A 20,783-nucleotide genomic window follows, 5' to 3' on the forward strand; every position below is an offset into this window, starting at 1 on the left:
TAGATCAAAATCACCTTGTACATGGCTACAAGGTTCTCTGTGTGCTTTATCCAGGCTGCCTCCGTCTTCCCCTGCAGCCCAGCTTCTAAGATGTAGGTCCTACATAAATCAATATCCAAAGTAAACAGACCGCTGGATTGCTTCTGAACAACAATGCATACGTTAGTTAACTTAATCCAAGCCTTTCAGCGTGGTGTTTCTCTTCCCCGTAAACAGGGAAGAGTTGGCCGTCCTCCAGAGGGAGGACTGGCTGATGTTGAATGGGGGAGAGAGAAGGCAGAGATGAAGGCTGAGTGGAGGGAGGAAAGGGGGTTGTTTAAGGAGAGGGAGGACCGGCTGATGTTGCTTCTAGAAGCCTCAGTCAAAAAAAACTTTTATCTTGTTCCATTATTGTTTTTATTTTTTATTAAATGTATTTTCTTGAATTAAATTGGTGTTTGTGTGTCATTCCTTGTAATGTATTCCCAGTCAAAGAACAAATGTCACTATACCTAAAACCAGTCATTAGAGTAAAAGAACATTCCTAATGGACATTGTAGTTTGCAATTAGGCATAAAAGGCGGAACACACGTTGGTTCACAATGCTTCATTGGAATTATTCAGAGACGGTTATGAAAGCATCACTGTTTTTCAAATGTGTCTGACTAACGACTACTTGATAAGGGAGTTACATGTCCAAAGCTCTCTGCGTGTTGAGTGTTAAGACCTTCAAAGTTACTGTACATGACATATGTATAGACATATCAAGACAAGCAATGTGTCTGATGTGTAGATATTACACTTTGTTGAAATGTTAATACATCAAGAAGTAACCTTTACATGTATAATGGAAGAAACACAACCATAAACATTTCTTGGATATTTTTATTACACAATGGTCTTCGAATATACTTTTGACTTGTTTATATTTGGTCAGATCATTAGCTTTCCTTGACTTGTTTATATTTGGTCAGATCATTAGCTTTCCTTGACTTGTTTATATTTGGTCAGATCATTAGCTTTCCTTGCAAAAGGTACTGACAAGAGACGCGATGAGAACACTTATCTGTTGTCCCCCCCCCAAAAACTTAAAGAACTGATTACTATGTACAGTGTTACACATACATTTAAATACAAATACATTTAAACAAATGCCTCAAGGCTGCCTATAACCAACTGATTGGTGTTTAAAGCCTCAAAGCTGTCTATAAGGAACAAGGCAAAGCACACTCATGAACTCATAGACTGACTGACTGACTGACTGACTGACTGACTGACTGACTGACTGACTACTTATGGCAGGATGGGGGTAGTCGTGCTCACCAAGAGCTGGGACCCAGGCAGCTTGTGCTGGTGCTGATGCTGCTGCTGCGAGACACTTTCTGAGGCCATCTCCAGGGTTGGGATGATCTGCAGCAGCAGGACCATGGTCACCATCAAGGTCTTCAACCTTTAAATGGTTAAATGCAATTAGGCCTACTGTAAGTCGCTTAGCAGACACACAAAAGTGTCTGCTAAATAAATGACTAAGGTAATGTTGGACAAAAGTGTCTGCTAAATAAATGACTAAGGTAATGTTGGACAAAAGTGTCTGCTAAATCACTGATGTAATGTTACCTCCAAAGACTAGCACCTGTGTGTGAATGACAAGACCATTGTAAAGGGTGAGTACTGAGAAAAGCTCTAAATGCAATGAATTATTATTATTGCTATCATTAGCACCTCCATGGTCTTGCCCCATCCTCCTTGACCATCACCAAGGGTATCAATGAGGTTCCTCTGTGTCGATTTTGACAATCTGAAGTCCCTCCTTGTGTCCGCGCCGTCAAAATAGGTCCTCAACAGGCAGACGTGGAGGTTGACTTGATGAGGACCTCTGTCTTCCATGCGAGCCTACAGGGGGAATATTATTAGGGCAAACCTTAACTCATTTGTGCTTATGGCATATACTTGTCTTTACAATATGATAATAGATAGATGTCATTATCTGTAGAGCTAAAATGTAACATTACAAAGCAGGCGTGTAGTGATGAGTAAACCCAGGTAAACTCAGTTTACCCACCTCTTTAAAATGAGTTGAGTTTTGTTTGTTTTGCTTACCTGCCTCCTCTCAGAATCTATTTAATATAACATCCCTGGTACAAATGTAACAGTATAGCTAGCCCCAAGCCAGCACATGCGGGGCTATCAACTAACCTAGCTAGCGTAGCTAGCAAGCTAACGTTCAATATTTACCTCAACTACAAACATGTCGAGAAGATCTCATGACGGCTCTTCTCCTTGCAGCGTTAACACGTCTTCTCCTGGCGGCAGCAGCAGCCGCACATCCCATGCCAGGAAAACATCTGATAAATATTGAGCCATATTGCACAATTTTGGGCAAAACACTGAACCCCAAATTGCTCCCAATGAGCAGACTGGCACCTTGCATGGCAGCTGCCGCCATTCGTGTGTGAATGTGTGTGAGGATGGGGGAATGAAAGGCCACTGTAAAGCGCTTTGGATAAAAGCGCATTATAAGTGCTGTCCACTTAGCATGTTTGTATGGTAGGGTGTGCTATAAGACAGAGGGGCAAGCTTAGGAAGAAAGAGAGCACTGAGAGAGGTGAGCAGGAGAGGAGAGGTCTTGTATCTCTCATGTATTTTATGAGGTGCAGTCGCATTGAATTGTCTACAACATTTTCTTTGTTCAAGTGAATGGTTTATTAAACAGAATTAAGTCTTGAATTAAAATGCTAGATGAAAACAAAATTTAAAGAAGCAAAGCAAATACTGGAAAACAATTATTTACAAAGTGTTTTCCCAAGTTTAGCAAAGGAAGAGTATGAAGAGTGCAGATGATGTGGTCCTGATGGCATCATCTGCCTGCGACCTCCAGCACTCTCTGGATAGGTTTGCAACTGAGTGTGAGGTGGCTGGGATGAGAATCAGCACTGCTAAATCTGAGGCCATGGTTCTCAGCTTGAAATCGGTGGTCTGTCCTCTCCGAGTAGGAAATGAGTCCTTACCCCAAGTGAAGGAGTTTAAGTATCTGGGGGTCTTGTTCACGAGTGAGGGAACCATGGAGAGGGAGTTCGGAGCCGGAGAATCAGAGCAGCTGGTCTGCAGTCGCTTTACCGCACTTTTGTGACGAAAAGAGCCAAAAGGCAAAGCTCTCGATCTACCGGTCGGTATCTTCATCCCCACCCTCACCTATGGTCGTGAAGGATGGGTCATGACCGAAAGAACTAGATCATGGATACAAGCGGCCGAAATGAGTTTTCTCCGGAGGGTGGCTGGGGTCTCCCTGAGAGATTGGGTGAGAAGTTCAGTCATCCGGGAGAGACGCGGAGTAGAGCCGCTGCTCCCTTGCGTCGAAAGGAGCCAGTTGAGGTGGTTCAGGCATCTAGTGAGGATGCCTCCTGGGCGTCTCCCTAGGGAGGTGTTCCAGGCGTGTCCGGCTGGGAGGAGACTGCGGGGTAGACCCAGGACTAGGTGGCGGGACTAGATCTCCTCACTGGCCTGTGAACGGCTAAAGATTCCCCAGGCAGAGCTGGTTGATGCTGCTAGGGAAAGGGATGTCTGGGGCCCCCTGCTGGAGCTGCTGCCTCCGTGACCCCACTCCGGATAAGCGGATGAAGATGGATGGATGGAGTATGAAGAGTAGAAAGGAAAATATTCATAGAATATTTTTAATTAGCAGGACATAGAATTGGGTGTGAACTGGTTTCAGAAATGATCAACTCAGCAACTTTGATACCTTCTTTCTCCCAGTTTCTTCTTTCAATGCTGCAAGGTTTGTCAACTCAATGATTTTGGTTCCTTTTCTTCAGTTCCTTTTTCAGTTTCAGAATGGTCAGTTCTTTCCATGCTGTAGTGTTTTATTTAGGCAATAATATGTCTCATTCTGACTTGTTTTTGTGCATGGCTGTAAGCCAGCGCACCTAGGATAGCAAATGTCCAGTAGTTGTCCCTCCCCGTGTCCCTCCCATTGTTGACCTATTTATTTATTAAGTATTTCTGTTATACAGTTATACATTATATTTCTTTATTATTTCAGAGACCACACACTCACTGTCTGTTTATGTAAGTGAAGAGAATTGAAAGGTCAAATAATGTGTATAAAGGGTTTAAAAAGTAGTAATACTGTCACATTACATTACATTACATTACAGTCATTTAGCAGACGCTTTTATCCAAAGCGACTAACAATAATTGCATTTAACGTAGGAAGAGCCAATGTACTACTACTTGCCAGAACTCACAAGTGCATCTTCTTTCTAAAACAAGTGACTAAGAGCATAATCTAGTGCTGAAGGCAAAGTGCAAGAATCACAATCTAAAGTACACAATACTGAGTAAAGCGTGCATGCTCCTCTCACCTTAAGAAACTGGGCTCCACTGCCCCCAACCCAATATGACACGAGGGGGCAGAGTCTCGCCACTACGGAAGCCCTAAGCGGCCATGCATTCATACATTTTTTTCCCACCGTTTTCTTGTGATAACGAGTTAATTTCCTTAGTTTTCTCGTGATAACGAGATGATTTTCTTGAGATCTCGAGATAACCAAACTTTGTTTTCTCATGATAACGGGATAATTTTCTCGAGATCTCGAGATAACAAAACACAGGCCTATAAATAGCCTAATTGCAGGACAGCATGTGACATTTCTATTCAATCAAGGCCGGACACAGGCTGAAATAGTTGTGTGCCTTGCCGTTACGCATTACAGATAATGTGCATATTAGTGTGCGTCAAGATTGCAAGGCTTCAGCTTTATCGGCGGCGCAATCAAAGCGAGCCTGATATCGTCGTAAACTAGCTGACCAGCTACGGGGACCTGGGTGACTCCATGGGTACCGGATGATGACTTTTCACTGGTGGGGGCAGGTGGGTGGCCCGGAGAGAGGTACACTGTCCACGACCAGCTCTGACCCGAGGGGGCGGAGTCTTGCCATCATGCCACCATCCACGCCACGGATCCCACAACTCAGCCCCTGAGTGGGCTAGAGACACATTTGTCTTCACCGGTGGGGGCAGGTGGGTAGCCCAGAGAGGGGTCCACAGCCCCTGACCCAATATGACGCGAGGTGGCTGAGTCTTGCCACCACGCCACTGTCCCTGCCACGGACCCCACAAATCAGCCCCTGAGAGGGCTAGAGACACACTTGTCTTCACCGGTGGGGGCAGGTGGGTAGCCCAGAGAGGGGTCCACAGCCCCCGACCCAATATGATGCGAGGGGGCGGAGTCTTGCCACCACGCCACGGTCTACGCCACAGACCCCACAAATCAGCCCCTGAGAGGGCTAGAGACACACTTGTCTTCACCGGTGGGGGCAGGTGGGTAGCCCAGAGAGGGGTCCACAGCCCCCAACCCAATATGATGCGAGGGGGCGGAGTCTTGCCACCACGCCACTGGCCATGCCACAGAACCCACAAATCAGCCCCTGAGAGGGCTAGAGAAACACGGTCTTCACTGGTGGGGGCAGGTGGGTAGCCCGGAGAGGGCTCCACTGCCCCCGACCCAATATAACGCGAGGGGGCAGAGTCTCGCCACCACACCATGGACCCCACAACTCAGCCCTCGAGTGGGCGAGAGACACAGGGTCTTCACTGGTGGGGGCAGGTGGGTGGCGCGGAGAGAGGTACACTGTCCACGACCAGCTCTGACCAAAGGATGGCGGAGTCTCGCCATCGTGCCACTATCCACGACAAGGATCCCACAACTCAGCCCCTGAGTGGGCTAGAGACCCACAGTCTTCGCCAGTGGGTGCAAGGAGATTGCCCAGAGGTCACTGTACTGCGCTCAATCAACTCTGACCCAAGCAGGCGGAGTCTCGCCACCATGCCACTATCCATGCCATGAACTCCACAACTCAGTCCCTGAGTGGGCAAGAGACACACGGTTTTCACCAGTGGGTGTATGGAGATTGCCCGGAAGTAACTGCACCGCCACCACGCCACGGACCCCACAGCCAATGGGCCTAGGATATAGACAATTAACTACCGGTGGAATGGTGGTGGAGCATCCATTGGGGACCCGCTGTAGGTCCGCTACCCTTGTGTTATATTCCACTGGAGGTCCGCCAACTCGCCCATCGGGAACCCGCTGTAGGTCCGCTAGCCTTGTGTTATCTGGGTTTATCCCTTACCTTTGTCCAGAAACAGAAGTTGAACCAATTGCAGCAAAATAGCTAACATTACAGGAATCATCAGTGTAACTGCTTTAGCCACTGGCCGCTACCATTAATGTTATGGAAGCTGCTGCTAGTTGTTGTGAGCTCATGAGCTAACTGGCTATCTCGCTTTTATTGTGCAGGATTAGCATTGGAAGCATTGGAACTGATGTGTTCAGGTGACAAGACCTATCTTAATTTATCAGACATTATTTCATGTCATTTCAATTCAGTTATTTCAGTGGCATGACTAGCTTCCATCCTACCAGTCCTGAACAGAAACAAGACAGCCACGCACATAAGCCAGGCTGGACCTGGCCTGGTTTTCCAAAGCATTTCTACATGCCCCGTTCCTTCTTTCAATGCTGCAAGGTTGATCAGCTCAGTGACTTCGGTTCCTTTTTTTACAAGCCCATGGAAAGTCCACAAATGCTCACAGTAGCACTTCCTTTGAAGGGGCTAAGATTTCCTAGTAATTAGGTGATGATTATCAAGTAATATATTTACCACATAATTATATTAGTACTATAGTAATATAAATAATTATATAGTACATAATATATACCACATAATTACCCACACATGTCTGGTAATTTCGTTGAAATGTCCAATGTTTGGTTACTTTCTACATCTCCAGGAAAGTCTGTGAGCCACACCTCATATCATGCTTTTGCCAGGCTGTGTGCGTTGTTGTAATTTTTACCAAAGCCACTGATGTCACAAAACAATAAAGAAAAATAACGAGGACTACACACAAAAAAATGTCTAGAAGGACAGGGACTTGAGGTGGGTGCACCATGCTAAACTTTTTGCAGCATTCCGGCAACCTCCCGTCGGTGCAGGTGAATCTTTGATCCCACAAATTGCACTGTATTTTGGCACATTGTCTGTGTTTTCAATAGCAAATATAGCTACATACAGTACAAGGTCTGATATTATATATATATATATATATATATATATATATATATATATATATATTCTGAGTGACAAATGTTCGCTTGAGAGATAATGATGGCTAATGCTGTTCTGCTGAATTCTGACTCCCGATAGCTCAGTTTCGCTCAATACATGCTGTTTAATTGAGTCTCTCAAAATAACAGTGACTGTAACCACCACATTCAGTTTATTGAACTTGTTACAAAAAATACTGAAATTTTTTGGTTTGGTTTAAGTTCATTGTAAAAAAGACACATATTACATGTGTTCAGAGGCTACAAAATCATAGACTTGAATTCTCCTTTAAGTTGAACAGAACCAAATACCCACTTAACTTACTATGAAGGCAAGATATTTTGAATATCTTAAAAACACTTAATTTTGAGTCATTCCAATTTAGAAATAGTATCTGTATCTTGGGTTAACCATTAAATCAAGAAATTGAATGGGAATATTGATATTAGAAGGAGACAAACATGGGGGGTTGTTGGTTAGCATAGGCTACTGTACCGTGATGCATGTCTGACTTATAACAATCTGTATTTTCATCTATGCCAAGGTCCTGAGGCCAGACTATCTGAAAGTGTAATTTTGATGTATCATCTGACACCTTACAAGCGTATTGGTTGGCTGTTGCGTGAGTGTCACATCTATTGGAGAAGCAACTGCCTGTTTTGGTGGGTGTGTCAGAGGTGTTAGCCAATCAGCAGACTGATGTAGCCTATAAACCCAGCTGTGTCTTGTCAGCTGCCATATGTGTTGTGTATTGCACAGTGTTCAACACACCACCCTTTCTATTTCAATAAACGTTTTACGTTGTATCGGCGCTGAAGTCACCCCTGCAGACCCTGAAGTTGGAAGATCCAGATCTGTGGAAGTTTCACCGTGCCTAAAGCCAGCAACACGAGAGGTAAAATGATTAATTAATCTTATAATAATTTGATTGGTAGCTATGAAGCATGATATTATTGGCAAAATGATTTTAATTGAGTTTGATGCAGTAGGCCAATAGATCTGTTATATTTAACCGTTTTCATTTTCAGAATGGGCAACGCTGCAATCACCATTCACCACCCAAACACACTGAGCCACGGTGTCCCTTACCTGCTAGCTGGTAAAATAGCGATGAGTACACGCAACATGCTCCGATTGGAAAAGAAAAGTGGTACTGCAGTGGGCTGTGGTGGCCGGATTCGCTTCACGAAGTTTGGTATATCGGATTCAGTTACCTACTCTGAGCTGTACTGCTATGTCGAATACAATGGAAAAGATGTCGGAACGGTCTACTGGGAGCACAATGGGCTAAACCTCCAATATGAATCCAGATGGGCTGAGAATTCAGAGATGATTATCGAAATCAGTTTCATAACAGAAAAAAGCTTGTCTGGCTTCAAAGACAGGGTCCTTGCTATTTGTCCTTAACAATTTTAGTACAGTCAGTACAGTGCCAGCATTTCAAATATTAATTGGATTTTCCATATATTACTAGAAAGCGCAGTTTCTCAGCTTTCAGGGAGTGTTGGAATTTGTTCGATTTTTTAGATTTTTTTTTATTTAATTTTGCCGGTGAAGCAGTCATATTCAAACGGTTAAATGCTATTCAGGCATGGTGATTGCTTGTTTAAGGGGAGACACTACAGTCAAAATGGTGTTCTTCCCAACTTCAATTTTCAGATTTCTTTTATATTCTTCTACTATAACATGTATACTATCACTACATTAACAGAGAAATGGCAAGACTTGATTAAAAACTGCTATTTTTCTAATTGTTGTACCTGTGAAACAAGCATATGAATTGATAATGCTTATCTTTATCGGCCATTTTCTTAAAAATATGTTTTTTCAGTACCTGACGTCACTCGGTACCTGCTATCTCAACTTCCAGGGCAGGTGCATTCACTAAACTTTACATACTGATTCTCAGATGTATTCTGCAAATATTTACAGCTGGAATTGTGGATATCTTGTTGTCTTTTCATTTTAGGTTGCATTTCCTGTCTAAAATGACGCCAAAAAAGTATTTTTAATGGGTGTATGCAGTCTTTTTTCAATATCTTTTGAAGATAAGCTTGTATTCACAACCCTAACCCTAACCCTATTTAAGTTTTGAGTATGTTGTCAAAACAAAAGTAAAACTTTAAGCCTGACTTTATCCATAGTTTAGATAGTAGGTACCGAAATGTATACAAATGTACGCATATTTAATGAGTTATGCCTAATTTGCATACCTACATTTTTTTGAGAGAGAAAGTGTAATACAAAAAACATTTCTCTTGATGTGAAGATTAAACTGGTAAAAATTCATTAGGATATCTTTAAAGGAAAAAAAAAATCCTATTCAACTGTAGTGTCTCCCCTTAATTTCTAACCAAGAAAACTGAACTAAATCAATATACAAGAATGCAATGTAAATGCAACATGTAAAATGTAAATTGCAACATCTTTGGAAATGAATTATTGTTGAATGATATGAATCCATCTTTTAGTAGAAAACCCTGTATCTCTGTGTCGAGGACAAGCATTTTGAATTATACTTTTGCCAGTGTCTTATTATCAATAAATACTTTTCTATGCCGGGTATTTGCCCCTGGTGAAGTTGGTTTTACGTTTGATATTCTTTGCAATGTCCTGTCTGTGGACTGTCCTGCCTCTGCACTGTCCTGTCTTTGCACTGTCCTGTCTCGTCCCCTGTCCAATGTTGTTTCCGTTATGCACCATGCCCTAAAGCAAATGCCTAGTATGTTGAAACTTTCCCAAAACCCTTCTTAGTGCTAAGAACCCCTTTGAGTCTTCTTAAAGGACAATGCTCGTTTTTGACAACCTGGACCTTATTTACGACATATTATAAGACGTTTGACTCACCGAGATTACTTTGGTGTAGTTCGGAGGCATGTAGAAGAAATTTAAATAGCATAGGGCTGTTGTGGTTTTCACATGCGATGATCTTTAGAAACGTCTTTCAAAACGAAATAGCTTCCTCACTTGCTCCAGCACTAATGCGCACAGCGCGCAATCGTTGCTCCAGCAAGTGAGGAAGCTATTTCGTGTCTAAAGACGTTTCTAAAGATCATATTACAGAGGCATGTGAAATACCACAACAGGCCTATGCTCTATGTAAGCACAACTAGCGATTCATCAAGACAGATTGATGAAAACAACCGTTTCGCGGCAGAAAATAGATTTTTAGAAACTGCATTCTAAGTACCCCGACCACCGCCATTACATGAATATACTGGCTCGCGCTGGATTTTAAATTTCTTCTACATGCCTCCGAACTACACCAAAGTGATCTCGGTGAGTCAAACGTCTTATAATATGTCGTAAATAAGGTCCAGGTTGTCAAAAACTAGCATTGTCCTTTAAGGCTCCCGAAAGAAGCTAGCATGTTTCTTCAAATGCTTCTTAGCCAAAGATGTACTTTCCTTAAGAAGATTTTGTAAGAAGGCTCTGGGTCGTTCTTAAATTGTCAGAACACAAAATCATTCAATCTATAAGTAGCCTGTTACCCTCCTCATAAGTGGCTTACGGCCATACCACGCTTGTGAACGCCCGCTCTCCTCCGATCTCGGAAGCTAAGCAGCGTTGGGCCTGGTTAGTACTTGGATGGGAGACCCCCTGGGAATACCAGGTGCTGTAAGCCTTTTACCATTGCCGGATGCTCACGGGAGAGAGCATAATATCAGAGCAAGTTAAATTGTCAGAACACAAAATCATTCAGTCTATAAGTAGCTTGTCACCCTCCTCACAAGTGGCTTACGGCCATACCATGCTGGTGAACGCCCGATCTCGGAAGCTAAGCATCGTCGGGCCTGGTAAGTAGGGGAGAACCGGGTCAAAAGTCGCACTTTTTGGTTTGATTCAATTTACTCCGAAATTAATAGAGATAGAGATTCCACATTTTATGACATACAACTTGAACATGTCCTTCACTATTATCAACTGTAATGTTCGTGCTAGGATATAAGAGTTTAACATAAATTGGGCGAGAACGGACCGAGCGCAATGCGACTTTTGTCCCTGCCTAGCGGGACAAAAGTCTCATAGGAGAGGGGCAAAAGTCGCACTGCTGCAAAGTGTGTCCTATCTGTTTTTTTGGCATGTAATTCTCTTTACTTTCAACAAATGTATTATTAGACATAATATCATAATAATATATATAGCCTTCAACGACCTCCTGAGCTGTCTGCCTGATGGTCTCAGGGCTAAAGAGACCGCTCGTCGTTTTCCTCAGAATAATTTTGTCATTGAAAGAGGGACGTGAATTCACACGTGAATTGACCGCCAGACTGGAGGAGGCAGAAGAGTGGAGGACTGAATGGCAAGCACACCTGCCAACACCTGGCTCTGTGTCTCAGCCTGCTCCTGCTGCAGCTACAGCGGAAGCCCCACCTCCGGTAGGCAACATTGTCAATGAAGATGATGAACCAGAGCAGATAATCCAATATATCCCAGCTAAACCACTAAATCTTGAATGCTGGTCTGACAAGATGAAACATCCATGTGACGTAGGCATGGTCACTTGGTATGAACGGGACAAACTGCAAGGATTCTATGAGCTTCACCCATATGATGCTGTCGCCATCCTGAGCCCCAAAATGCCCCCTGCAGAGCGGAACCGACTGAAGGCCAGGGTCACCGAAGCCCTGGGTGTACGGGGAAGCAACATCGCCGCAGGATGGGAAGAGGTACGGAGATGGGTGTTGGATACAGCTATAGACTGGCGCAAGATTAACTACTGCTAACAGAACTACTAACTAAGAATAGCAGGAGTAGTGACTGGGTTGGCTAGCAAAACTCACTAATTCCTGCCTATATCATGGACACAGACACAGTCATCCATGATCAGATGGGATAAGTAGATGAGGATAATACTGATAGACTACTAAAGATAGCAAATTGACAGTTTGTGAACCTTGTGTCTAGCTGCGTACCTAGGACTGAAATCAGGAACTGATTACTACTGATTACATTACATTACATTACATTACAGTCATTTAGCAGACGCTTTTATCCAAAGCGACTAACAATAATTGCATTTAACGTAGGAAGAGCCAATGTACTACTACTTGCCAGAACTCACAAGTGCATCTTCTTTCTAAAACAAACAAGTGACTAAGAGCATAATCTAGTGCTGAAGGCAAAGTGCAAGAATCACAATCTAAAGTACAGTGCAATATAATATAATAAGTGCTTAGGTGGGAGGATTGTTGTAGTACTTCTTGAAGAGATGAGTTTTGAGCCTGCGACGAAAGATGGGCAGCGACTCTGCTGTCCTGACATCAGTGGGCAGCTCATTCCACCACTGCGGGGCCAGGGCAGAGAAGAGCCGTGACCGTGTCGATCGACCGCAGGAGCCTCGGAGTGACGGGGCAACCAGTCGCCCTGACGTAGCAGAGCGTAGTGGTCGGGAGGGGATGTAGGGTTTGACCATGGCCTGGAGGTAGGAGGGGGCTGTTCCTTTCATTGCCCTGTAGGTTAGCGCCAGAGTTTTAAACTGGATGCGAGCCGCTACAGGGAGCCAGTGTAGGGAACGGAGGAGGGAAGTTGTGTGGGAGAATTTGGGGTGGTTGAACACCAGGCGAGCAGCAGCTTTCTGGACAAGTTCCAGAGGTTTAATGGCTGACGCCGGTGCCCCCGCGAGGAGGGAGTTGCAGTAGTCCAGGCGGGAGATGACCAGGGCCTGGATGAGTACCTGCGCCGTTTCATTAGTGAGGAAAGGGCGAATCCTCCTGATGTTGTAGAGCATGAATCTGCAGGAACGTGTGACGGATGTGACATGTGAGGAAAATGACAGTTGGTCATCCAGGGTCACACCCAGATTCCTCGCAGTCCGAGTCGGGGTCACCACTGTGTCTTCAATGGTGATGGCCAGGTCCCGGTGCGGACAGCCCTTCCCCGGGAGGAACAGCAGCTCAGTCTTGTCCAGATTGAGCTTGAGGTGATGTGTCGTCATCCACTCCGAAATGTCAGCCAAGCACCCAGCTATGCGTGTCTCCACTTCTGTATCAGAAGGGGGAAATGACAGAACCAGTTGGGTGTCATCGGCATGGCAGTGATAGGAGAAGCCATGCGAGCGAATGACAGAGCCCAGAGATGTAGTGTAGAGGGAAAACAGGAGAGGACCCAGGACAGACCCTTGTGGAACCCCCGTAGTCAGACTACGCGGTTCCGACATCGACCCTCTCCATGTCACCTGGTAGGAGCGGCCCGTCAGGTAGGATGCAAACAGGGAGTGTGCAGAGCCATCGATGCCTTTCTCCTCGAGGGTGGAGAGGAGGATCTGGTGGTCTACCGTATCAATCAGATTAGATACTGTAAAGGACAAGCAATGACACGAATTCCAATGTACCTGTTACACATGGCAAATAACTTCACCTCAACCAAAGGCCTCTCTCTCTAACCTTCACCTCAACCAAAGGTCCATCTCTCTAACCTTCACCTCAACCAAAGGTCTCTCTCTAACCTTCACCTCAACCAAAGGTCTCTCTCTCTAACCTTCACCTCAACCAAAGGTCTCTCTCTCTAACCTTCACCTCAACCAAAGGTCCATCTCTCTAACCTTCACCTCAACCAAAGGTCCATCTCTCTAACCTTCACCTCAACCAAAGGTCTCTCTCTAACCTTCACCTCAACCAAAGGTCTCTCTCTCTAACCTTCATCTCAACCAAAGGTCTCTCTCTCTAACCTTCACCTCAACCAAAGGTCCATCTCTCTAACCTTCACCTCAACCAAAGGTCCATCTCTCTAACCTTCACCTCAACCAAAGGTCCATCTCTCTAACCTTCACCTCAACCAAAGGTCCATCTCTCCAACTTCATTCATTCCATATGACAGCTCTTAGCCCTCTCTAGGTCATCGTCAGACCAGCCCTCCATTTGCACTTCGTCTTCCTGATCCTCCATTCATCTGGCAGCTCGCCGGTCCTTTCCGCTCCTGCATCTTTCTTGAGTCCGTTACTGTGGGACGCCCTCGTGACTGATAGGTCCAGGTGTGTCGGGCGATCCAGGCAGCCTCATTCTCCTGGCTGCTATTCTCTCACTCACCCTTGGTGACCCCCCCATAGAGAAGCCTGTTGGTAACATGCTAAACCTACCACAATTTCTAATGATTCAATAGGTATGTATTATTCATGGTCCTGTTATATCACATGACTAGTCTGCCATTCCTCCCATGATCCCAAACCTTCTCTTGGAATGGATTCAGATTCTCTTCAGAATAATTGCACACATGGAATTTCTACATGTCTCCATGCATAACAGTATGTACTGTATAAACAACAACACCACAACATTGTAAAATTGTTTATTTGAATAGATATATTAATTCAATGACATAAAAAAACATGGTTCTGATGTATTAAGTCCCTTCAGAATAACAGCATACAGTACAGTATAGGTGTGGTCACTCAGCAGTGAGACAGGTGAGCTATTACCATTCAAGCCCTCTCCGTCCATTTCCACCCTCTCCCGTTGGAATGCAAGGGCAAATATCTAGTATCTAGGAGCAAACCAATACTCTATAGGAGTTTACCAATACTCCACACCAAATGTACCCTCCCTCCCTTCTAATTGCAGGTAATCCCTCATTTGACTTCATTGCATAAGCGAAATCTATCCAACTTCCTGCCACAGTGTACACTTATTCCTGTGTGAATTTCAAAGCATACAGTAGCAATGACTTAAGCGTTGGTTCTGAGAACAGACAGCAGAGTAGTGCGCAGGTTCTGTAAGGGTTCCCATCTGTGTTGGCTGTGACAGCAGGTTCTGTAAGGCCTGATTCAGTCGACGTAAACAACGCAAGCTACGTTGTGAACGCAAGCTCCAACATGACTCGAGAGCTTGCGTTCTGTGTTTTGTTTTGTGGAAACGCAAGGAATTGCACTATTGCTTGCGTCAAGTGACAAATTTCGGCATGACACACGCAAGGACGCAATGAGATCTTGCGTGGCCTTGCGAAGCTTGCGCTTATGTAGTTTGCGTCGACTATGAATCCGGCCTAAGGGTTCCTGTCTGTGTTGGCTGTGACAGCAGGTTCTGGTAGGGTTCCCATCTGTGTTGGCTGTGACAGAACATAACATCCTACCAATGTGAAATGTGAAGCCCTACATTCAGTTTGAATGCTGTCCTGTGATTGGACCTTAGGTTTGACTGCTGTCTGTGATTGGACCTTAGGTTTGACTGCTGTCCTGTGATTGGACCTTAGGTTTGACTTCTGTAATGTGATTGGACCTTAGAGGAGATGTAAAGTATGATGACAAGAACGGGACATGACCAAGAGAAACCTGTCCAGAGAAGTCACAAGGCCCAACCTCTATCAAGGTAGGTCAATAACCATGGTACCATCCCCATACCCAGTCCGTCCAGATGGTCTCTCAAGGTAGGTCAATAACCATTGTATCATCCGGACCTTCTCAACACTCAGCCACTGACTCCTCATGTCCTCTCTCCTCACATCCTTCCCAAAATACATCAACCGAGGGAGACCCAAGCCCTCCCCTCAGTGTGTTTTGAAAAGGAGGCAAGGACAGAGGACACAAGGAATCTAGGAAATACATAACATATTCAATATGTCCCTCATCCCCATTCCTGCATAGTCCATCACTGCTGCTCACAGATAAGTGGGTCCAGGACTGCATGTCCTTCTAGAGGGTTGCTTCCGTCAGCCACATGAGAAGACTGGGTACAGGTCCTCTAGGTCCAACCATCTAAGACTGGTACAGGTCCTCTAGGTCCAACCATCTAAGACTGGTACAGGTCCTTTAGGTCCAACCATCTTAGACTGGGTACAGGTCCTCTAGGTCCAACCATCTAAGACTGGTACAGGTCCTCTAGGTCCAACCATCTAAGACTGGTACAGGTCCTCTAGGTTCAGGTTCTCCTAGACCTGGTCCAAGGCGATAACCTACAGATAACGCCCTGTTACTCTCAATGCAATTTACCTATGAATGCGCTTCCTCGGTCCGCTCGTCCGAGTCTACAGACAAAACCGTTTCGTTACTCACCAAAGTGAACACATCGTTGGAAAGATTAAAGTCTTTTCTCCGAGGTCGCTACAGTTTGTAGTCCCCCACCTTTCAAATAAAAGGCAAATTTGTACACTTAAATGGCTAATATCCACAGCGCATCGACTGTTGTTGGGGATGATGCATTACATCTTAAATGGTGTTGAGAGAAAACATGTAAATAATGTAATGTAATGTAATGCATCATCCCCAACATGGGCGGCAGCAGTGAGTAGGCTAAACAAAGCGGAGAGCGCCGAATCGCCGGTAGAAGAAGACAGTCGATGCGCTGTGGATATTAGGTGGACATTTAAGTGTACAAATGACTTTCATCTTTTCAACGATGTGTTTAGTTTGGCGAGTATCGAAACGGTTTTGTCTGTAGACTCGGACGAGCGGGCAGAGGAAGCGCATTCATAGGCAAATTGCATTGAGAGTAACAGGGCGTTATCTGTAGGATATCGCCCTGGACCAGGTCTAAGGTTCTCCTAGGTTCTGGGTACAGGTCCTCTAGGTTCCCTACTCCTGTCAGACCTACTAGAGGGAGTGACTGAGGCGAAATGGAATTCATTCTTCAGGAGCATTACATGTTTCTGGTAAACCTGCCATCACAGGGGGAGTCTGAGGTGACCTCTACTCTAGTCTAGTTCAGGTTACAAAAGGAACATTGTCTATGCTACTGGAGCTGCAACCATGATAGGAAAATGCTCAAAACAATTCATAATGGTGCATTAAACATTGTCAATCAAAATGCATTCTAACGATAATTAATATCCACAATAGAGGAAACTTTTAGAATATATCTCACTCACCTTGATATAATATTCAATATACAAATTGAAATTATACAACATTATACAAATGTCCTGCATATTTAAACATCACTCTGGTGGGGTTAAGAGCACCATAGTAGACCTAGAGATTGTGCACTAGATCATTTTACTCTGAAATACCGAAATCATTACAATATCACATTAGGCATAGTCAAAGATTAGGATAAATTCCATTTCAAATCTGCATCATGGTGAATGGACTGCACTTATATAGGGCTTTTATCCAAAGCGCTTTATAATGGCCTCTTATTCACCCATTCACACACCAACGGTGGCATTGGAAGGTTCAGCGTCTTGCCCAAAGACATTTTGACATGTGGACAGGAGGAGCCGGGGATTCGAACCGCCGACCCACTGATCATGGAACGACCCGCTCTACCTCCTGAGCTACAGCCGCCCCCGATGATAATCCTACTCTGACTAACAAACAGGCAGTGCCCAGTATTCTCAATGAGCATATTTTTATGACTCTGATTCCAGTTCTTTTCAGGGATGGGTGGGATTGAAGCCAAACTGATCCTGACCTCGGTTTACGATGTGCTGAGAGTTCACCAAAGGTCTTGAGCCTGATATTGATACTAGGCAGATGTTGCAGCTATGTTTACAGACTTAAGTTAGCTTCATACGAAAACAAAACGGCGTGAACGCAGTCCGCCGTGGGTTTTGCATCAGTTTGGCACGTCTGGGACCGAGACAAAGAGCTGCGCTCTGATGTGTCTGGAGGATGTGAGCGCTCTGGGCACAGGGCAAGGAGCCCCGTCAGCACCCACCTGGGTAACAGTCATCACTGTGCAGTTGCCTTTCCGTAGTGCCGTCAGCACACAGTCACAAAGAAGCCAACATTTGTTTCCCTGCTTAACCCAGTAGTAAAGAACGCAGGTCACTGTAGGGTCACCCCCATGACTCCACCATCAAACGCTGAGGAAATGAATCCGTTGGAATTAATGACAGCGGCTCCACTGCAGCCGTTGCTTTGCGTCCGACGTTAGAGACTTGCTGAGGTTCATTTCTTGGTTTTTGCCGGACGCTGGTGTTTGACGGCGCCGGACGCGGCGGGGCTGAGGGGTCCGTGGAGGTCTGAGGGGAGCGGACATGTGAGGAGGTCGGGGGTGAGGGGACCGTGGAGGTCTGAGGGGAGCGGACATGTGAGGAGGTCGGGGGTGAGGGGACCGTGGAGTTCTGAGGGGAGCGGACGTGTGAGGAGGTCGGGGGTCAGCGGACGTCTGAGGACGCCGGTCGTGTTGCTCCTCCGGTCGGGTCAGTTCCGGCTGATCCTCCCATCTGTCTGTTGGCTACTCGTTAGGCTAGTGTGCAGAGTTGGTCTCAGGCGGCTGGACCCGTCATCAGTGCAGGTGTGTGTGAGTACCAGTATCAGTAGTGTGGTGTATGTATGTGTGTGTGTGTGCCACTATCAGTAGTGTAGTAGTGTAAACCTCTGTCTTAGCTCGGCTCAGGTCTCCTCTGTTGGCAGTGCAGTTCTCTCTGCTGTCCAGGGATGGTCTCTCTGGTGTCCAGTGCAGGTCTCTCTGGTGTCCAGTACAGGTCTCTTTCAGCTCCGCCCGGCTCGCTCATTGGATCTCTGGGTTGTTTGAGTCTGGAGGCGGAAGCCCCCAGGAGAGAGGGCGGTCCTCCCAGTGATAATGCAGCTACACGCTGAGCTCCGCCCCCCACCCCTCCCCTGCCTGTCTGGCGCAGTCTCGGAGTCGGTCTGACTGTAGACGCCAGTGTTCTCCCCTCCCTCTCCCTCTCTCTCTCTCCCTCTCTCCATGTCTCTTATTATCTCTCCGTCCTTCTCTCATTCTACTGCTCCGCCCCTCTGGCTTCGGCCGGTCATGTGACCGGAGTGTCCGTAGAGGATTGGCTGGGTTGGGACGTCAGAGGAGGGCTGATCAGGCGTGGGCGTGTTGGTGGGAGTGGCTCCCTGGCTGCGCGGTCTGGCCGGGGGGGGCTGGGGGTCATAGAGGCTTGTCTATAACCGATACGCCTGGAGAGGGAGAGAGAGGAACAGGACGCCCGTCAACACTGTTAAGGCCACTCGACTGCACAACAAAAGGCAGAAGTGTTAAAGCTGTCCGGCTCAAAACGTCTGTCACGTTCTCCGACAAGCAAACACTCACCAGCTTCCCAGACTGAACACTCACCAGCTTCGCAGACTGACTGAACACTCACCAGCTTCCCAGACTGACTGAACACTCACCAGCTTCTCAGACTGACTGAACACTCACCAGCTTCCCAGACTGACTGAACACTCACCAGCTTCCCAGACTAAACACTCACCAGCTTCTCAGACTGACTGAACACTCACCAGCTTCCCAGACTGACTGAACACTCACCATCTTCCCAGACTAAACACTCACCAGCTTCCCAGACTGACTAAACACTCACAAGCTTCCCAGACTGACTGAACACTCACCAGCTTCCCAGACTGACTGAACACTCACCAGCTTCCCAGACTAAACACTCACCAGCTTCTCAGACTGACTGAACACTCACCAGCTTCCCAGACTGACTGAACACTCACCATCTTCCCAGACTAAACACTCACCAGCTTCCCAGACTGACTAAACACTCACAAGCTTCCCAGACTGACTGAACACTCACCATCTTCCCAGACTAAACACTCACCAGCTTCCCAGACAGATTAAACACTCAAACACTGTCCTCGCTTTTGCCTCATATGAATGAATATATTAAAAATGACCACGGCCTCTATGTCTACGACATGTAGGTGGGCTGAATACAGCTACTTCATTAATAAGGGATCTGTTAGCAGCTTGGGAGGTGAAGGTTGTGTGTGTGACTGTTGCACCCGGGTCGGTGGAACCGGTGGAACCGGCCGTGTGAGAGTCGGACCTGCGTAGCTGCGTCCGTTGCTCATGTTGGTGGGGATGAGGCTCCACTTGTCGGTGGCAGGGTTGTAGAACTCCACCGAGGACAGGTTGCACGAGCCGTCGTCTCCTCCGATCACGTACAACAGCCCGTTGATGGCGCACACGCCTGCGCGCACACACACACGCACCATCACAATCTCCTCTCAAACCAGGCTCAGTACTGTACCTCTAGAGTGTGTGTGTGTGTGTCTGTGTGTGTGCGTGTGTGTGTGTGCGTGTCTGAGTCTGTGTGTGTGTGTGTGTGTGTGTATATAACATTCATCTCACCTGCGTTCCTGCGACACATGTTCATGTCACACACCTGTCTCCAGGTGTTGGTGGGCGGGTCGTATACCTCCACACTCTTCCTAACCAGGGGTCCGTCGTGACCCCCCGCCGCGTACAGCTGCCCGCCCAGCACGCCCACACCTGAACACACACACACACGCACACACGCGCACACACACACACACACACACAATCAAAATATATTCATCCCAAAGACAGGCTCACACTGTCAGTGCACTGCAGTACAGGGTACAATACACAAGATGGAGGTGTTGGCTCCTATAAGCTTCTCTGTGGTCCACTGATGTGTACAGGTGTCCAAATCTGTCTGCTAAGGAGGATTCGAGCCCAAAGCCCAAAGCGAGCATCGGAAAGCACTCTGCAACGCTGGGAGAAATTAGAAGAGTTCTTATGTTTTGAACCAAGCAAAGCTCCCTGAAGGCGGCTGTCAATTCACGTCATGTGACACCCAACATATGGAGAGGTACGCTGGTCCAGTGATTTATAACCCATACATGTTCCCAGGCAGCTTGACTTCAGAAGTCCCCCCTGCAGCTGCTGCTCTAGAGAGAGCAGCCTCTAGTGTTCAGGGACCGGCCTCCTGGACCAGCCTCTAGTGTTCAGGGACCGGCCTCCTGGACCAGCCTCTAGTGTTCAGGGACCGGCCTCCTGGACCAGCCTCTAGTGTTCAGGGACCGGCCTCCTGGACCAGCCTCT

At 46.3% G+C, this 20,783-nt stretch overlaps 1 protein-coding gene across 1 annotated transcript in view; it reads right to left on the reverse strand.

Annotated features, from left to right (window-relative positions):
• Nucleotides 1–16,310: 16,310 nt before the first annotated feature.
• klhl3 (kelch-like family member 3) overlaps nt 16,311–20,783 on the reverse strand; it is a 45,289-nt gene continuing 40,816 nt past the window's right edge. The window contains exons 13-15 of the mRNA XM_084450585.1: nt 20,067–20,207; nt 19,762–19,905; nt 16,311–18,892 (exon numbers count right to left, since the gene is read on the reverse strand). Coding sequence (XP_084306711.1) covers nt 18,864–18,892; nt 19,762–19,905; nt 20,067–20,207 — 314 coding nt within the window. The 3' untranslated portion in view covers nt 16,311–18,863. The remainder of the gene's footprint in view (nt 18,893–19,761; nt 19,906–20,066; nt 20,208–20,783) is intronic.

The sequence above is a fragment of the Borostomias antarcticus genome, assembly GCF_949987555.1.
Source record: "Borostomias antarcticus genome assembly, chromosome: 16".
In the NCBI taxonomy this organism is placed as follows: domain Eukaryota; kingdom Metazoa; phylum Chordata; class Actinopteri; order Stomiiformes; family Stomiidae; genus Borostomias; species Borostomias antarcticus.